The sequence below is a fragment of the Alligator sinensis genome, unplaced genomic scaffold, assembly GCF_000455745.1.
Source record: "Alligator sinensis unplaced genomic scaffold, ASM45574v1 scaffold165_1, whole genome shotgun sequence".
NCBI classification, from domain to species: domain Eukaryota; kingdom Metazoa; phylum Chordata; order Crocodylia; family Alligatoridae; genus Alligator; species Alligator sinensis.
In genome coordinates this window covers 230,230-235,409 of record NW_005842054.1, presented here as the reverse complement: position 1 = coordinate 235,409, position 5,180 = coordinate 230,230, and the positions used below count along the sequence as shown (strand labels likewise).

General features: G+C 38.3%; 1 protein-coding gene across 1 annotated transcript in view; it reads right to left on the bottom strand.

Annotated features, from left to right (window-relative positions):
- Positions 1-338: 338 nt before the first annotated feature.
- Positions 339-5,180, bottom strand: part of LOC102382065 — a 187,600-nt gene continuing 182,758 nt past the window's right edge. Inside the window, exons 8-9 of the mRNA XM_025203349.1 lie at positions 3,755-3,873; positions 339-462 (exon numbers count right to left, since the gene is read on the bottom strand). Of these exons, the coding sequence (XP_025059134.1) occupies positions 339-462; positions 3,755-3,873 (243 nt within the window). The remainder of the gene's footprint in view (positions 463-3,754; positions 3,874-5,180) is intronic.

Sequence of the window (5,180 nt, the reverse complement as noted above, 5' to 3'; positions counted from 1 at the left end):
CTGCTGAGGAATTTGTAGAAGTGCTGAGCCTAAAAATCCCATGAAAATAGTATTTTCAAGCAAGCAAGATATACAATGGTAATAGGATAAAGATTCTTATTGTTTGCACATGCCACATTCAGACCAGCATATTTAGTGGTCTTCATCTCTCAGATAACAGATTGCAAATGTAAAGAAAGTCTCAGTTAAAAATATTTTGCATCAACCAAGGAGAAGCTTTGATGCAACTTGCTTCCATCAACTTGTTCCCAAGGGACTTGGTCCACTGCCCACTTAAATCAGTTTGAGTCAGTCCATTGACTTCAATGGCTTTGTATCAGGCCCAAGAACATTAAACTTCATCTAATGAGATCCTTTTCAGTCAACATTCCATTTGACAGTTGAGCAAGAAGTTTCATGAGCTGTTGTAAGTTTATCAACTCTTTAACCAGAAGCTTCTTCTGCCCTTTAGTTGTGGGGTATCTATAAAAATGATTTTCCAAGGGAGTTCCCTGCATACATTCCAATGCATGGAGAATTGCTTAAGGATATATCAGTCGGCAAAAGATCATCCATGTCTGACTTGCATAACACTTACTTTAAGTGTAAATAAATCAAAAATAGGTTCAGTGCACAGTCTTATTCATATGGGACATGTCTTGGGAATGACCTAGTGGATGGAGAGAATATTTTCCCCTAAGTGTCAGTAAGTGACAGATCTCAATGACACCCTGTGCTATTTTTCTGTAGGGAGTACACCCAGAGTAGAAATATACCCAGAGTTACTAGGAATCTTGACATCTGTAACATTCCTGGGGCATTACATCAGCCCCTTTAGGTTATTTCAATTTGATCTACATATCCATGAATATAAAAAATCAATGTGCCCAATGGTCTAGTAAATCATTCACTCTAGCCTATGCTATTGTTCCTTTGCTGTGAAGTATAGGCATAAAAGAATCTTTGCTGTGAAGTATTGGCCTGAGAACTATGCCACTGGGAACAAGCCAATCTTAAAAGAGCTCCCACAGTGAACAGGTTAACAAACAGTCTACTAAAAAAAGAACTTCCCCTTTTACTTTCTTTCTAAAGCTGCTTATTCATTTTTAATATTTAAAGTTTCTAGGTACTCTTATGGAGCCCGGGCAAAAGAAAATATATAAATGAATGAAATATTTCAGTACAGATGCATGCAATGGAATGTTATTTTATTTTCAGCAATATCTAGGGCTAAAATCTTTACTGGAAAAATTTCACTAACATTAGTGGAGTTACCCAAAAGAACAGTTGGCCCATATGAACTTGTAACCAGCTGGAAAAGCATTTTTTTCTTCTTTTTTTAGACAGGAAATAGTCTATACAGGATGAGTTGATCCTTCTGCCCAAAAGATTTTATAAACAGCATTTTGCTAATGGGTAGTAGGACAAATCTTTTAAAATATTTTTAAATACTGCTTTTGTTTTATAAATATGAGCTTTATATTTTTATACAAAATATTTTTATAGTATACAGATGACAACGGCACTCTGAGCATCTATTGGTTCTTATCTTAAAAATTACTTGCCAGTGTAAGTTAGTGCAAAATTAGAGTACTATATTTCTTAAGATAGGTTATGAATTATGCCCATACATCTGAGACTAGACTATCAGCCATGTGCATATCTACATGCAGCAACTTATTAAAATATGTAAATCAATTAATTGTGATATCATTCCACCTAAAAACAATAAGAAGAACTGCAAGGCTGCACCAGGTGACTGAGAGAGAATCTTGCTGGCAACTCAAAAGAAGTGGACTAGGATCATATATGCCTTGGCTGTCTCCCCACCTTCCACCCCCCTTCAGCATGACATATGTGCATGTAAAAAACCCTTTCTTGCAGCTGCCACCATGCATTAATTAGTAGCTAGGACTCTGGAATGACATATGCACTTAGCTTCCAAGAAAGATTTGCAAAACCTTGCAAAAACTCCTGTTGAGTTTGAAATTAATGGGGAAAAAACCTCCTATTGCCAGTAACCATGTCTTTTGGTGGAAATATTTTGCACCTTTATCTCAGAAAAGAAACCGTATTCTCCCGCCTGATGGAGGAACAGAGTAGGAGAACTGATGTGGCACTGGAACTCTTTTGCTGCTTTCCATATTCTAGAGCCTGGCAGGAGCAATTTTGGCGATCAGTGTAAAGCAGGGCTGATTCAGGGGATAATTGACCCATAAAAGCTCCCTGCCCCAGGTGCTGTATGTACATCCTACTTCAAAGGGAGGCAGCATAAATTCATTATAGCCAGCTCTGTATCATCCCCACACTACAGTCCATATACTACAGTTCTTCCTGGAATGGAAGTCATATGTTCATGTTCTTGCACCTCCTCTATCCAGTGATGCTCAACCCCCCTGGCCCTGAAAAATGAATGAATATCTAGATGACATCTTCATCATTTGGATGGAAAACCTGCAATCTCTGATTTGATTTCCATCACAAATTCAATAATCATCACCCCTCCATCAGGCTATCTTTTGAATACTCCAGTACGAACATTTCCTTTTTGGACACTATGATCTATAATCAGAATGGTAAAATACAAACTAGCATATACAAGAAACCCACAGACCAACATACATATCTGCACAGAGCCCACCATGCATTTGCATTTCCACAGACTTTTATTTGGCATATTGGTTTCTAGCCCATCCAAGAGAACACAAAACAACAGCAGACTCTCCCTATTCTTGGAGAAGGGTGTTTGTGCCCAAAAGCTTGCAAAGAACAATGTTCCCAACTATTTAGTCGGTCTAATAAAAGATATCACATTTACCCAAAGAACCTTGTCTGCCTATGTCCTAAGACCAACACAGCTACAACTAGCACCTCTGTCCCTAACATGAATATCTGTACTGCTTTACTTGCTCAGATACTATTGAATAATCAATATTTTACTTGCTTGGTATTTTCTTTTATTGCTTCCCTGAGTAAATATAACCTAATTTTGGTGTTTGTAATGAGTCCCAATTGACAAACGATACAGATATATATTTGGGGGAAGTAGCTAAAACAACTGTACACCCAACATATTGCCAATAATACAAGGCCTATCAAAGCCCTTTGAATATTTTTTGTTTGGTTTCAATGGATTTGATCAAGTTTATGGCTTTGATCATGTTTTCTGATTCAGAAAAGTTATGTAGCATTATGTGATTGAGGAAAAAATAAAAGAAGACTCAGGTGGCGATGATCAAGATAAGAAAATGGCCAGGTTACTTACTATTACTAAGTAAACAACAGTTAATTTTTCTCTATTGTGTTTGGTGGGGAATGGAAAAGGAGGAAAAAAATATATCCTAGTGCTCAAATAAGGGAAAGATTCTCAGCTGATATAAAGGACATCCTGTTTGGGCTCTACTACGCTAATCTTACAAAACTAGTTGAAATCAGATAGTATTCAAGCTGGGGAAAACAGATGTTATATTGAAAGTTTTGCCTCCATTTTTCCATTAAGATTTTAAAGAATCAGCCTTTATAAACTGTATAATCCTTTATGATTTTTAAATAATGTTTTATAGACAGATGAATATGATCAACAATTAAAGAACTGGACAAATCATTGAAATGTAGACTGCAGGAGGGATTTGAATATGAAGTCAGCTATAATACAAAATGGACTAGTACATACAATCTAGTACCACTACAAAAAATAATAATACAGTATTTTCCAATGATAGTCCAAGTACCTAGGTAATTCTACATACGTAAAAGCAGTGTATATAATCAGTACCTTTGCTGTACTGCCAGCTTGCATCCTTCTAGAGGTACACCATCACTGATCTCAACTCTGATTGGCTGACCAACAGCTAGACAGCTCTGTACCATAGCTCGATTCAGAATCATTCCAGCCTTCCAATGAATGGAGAAAAAAGGGTTTGAATAAGTTAAAAGAACCAGAAAATTCAACAATGTGTCACAAATAGAGAGGTCATTATGCCTGGATAACCCAGGATATTAACAGTTGCAGAAAGTGAAACACTATCCACAACTTAGCAGTCAATGAGCCCTGCTCAGAACCAGTGATCTTCTGTACAACAAGGGTGGCATTTTACAGTTCAGTGCAAAATAGAACAGACCCTTGATATCTTCATTTGTCCTTTTTCTGTGCATATTTCACAGTGCAACGATTTAGGGTCCATAACGTGTCACTTGCTATACTTATAACTACAGACTATTTGAAATATGTATGCACAGAAAAAAAGTTCAGTGAACTGCAAAGATTGCAACAAAACTATAGTCTTTGAGTCAATTTAAAGTTTACTCTTAAGTCTGAAACAGTGTTGGTTAAACATCTTTAAAGACTAGTTTGAACTACTTTTGTTTTAATACATAGACAACTTGCTGTAAAAGCATATAATTGACAGCAGCGTTAGAACTGAAAAATTTAACAGTATTCTTTATGGCTAGGGACAGAAATTACACATAAACTGGTATAAGCAGGGACCTACCAAATTCACAATTTCTCAGATTCTGTGGATTCCATGAAATCTGGCATTACCCAGGGAATCCATAAAATCCAAGGGGAAAAAAAAACTAACAGAAAATAAAACATTAGCTCCCCAAAGGGAGTCAGCCTTCCTTAGTGTGCTGTGGCAGCCCCCTGGGGTAGTGGGGGCTGCCCACTCAAAGCACTGCTGGCAAGATGGTGGCTGCCCTTCACTGGCCATGAGGGGTGCCTATCATGTAGCCCTGTCCTTCTCCACCAATTGGTGGTGAGAGGTAGGGATGCATGATGGACAGCCCTCACAACCAACCAGCAATGAGGGCCATAGCCACACATCAGGCAGCCCCTGCAGCTAATCAGTAGTGTGGGGCAGGGGTGGGGCCACCAGAGCTCCTCAGCCAATCACAGGCACTGCACTCCACCTGCAAAACATCTGCCCAGGCCCATGTTTTGCCTGTGAAATTGGGGGGGGCATCCCCCATGAATTAAGTAGGTTCCTGGGTATAAGTAATTGGAGACTGGTTCAAATTTGTAACACAGCAGAAGTTCAGTGCATATAAACCACTTTCAAAAAGGCCCAAACCAATTTAAGATAAACCTGGATGGGTGTAGTTTAGGTTGGATGGGTGTAGTTTAGGTTAAATAAGGTTATTGAACTTCTGTCCCAGATCCCCTCCAGATTCAAGTTAACTCACAGTCCTCCAGCATCCCA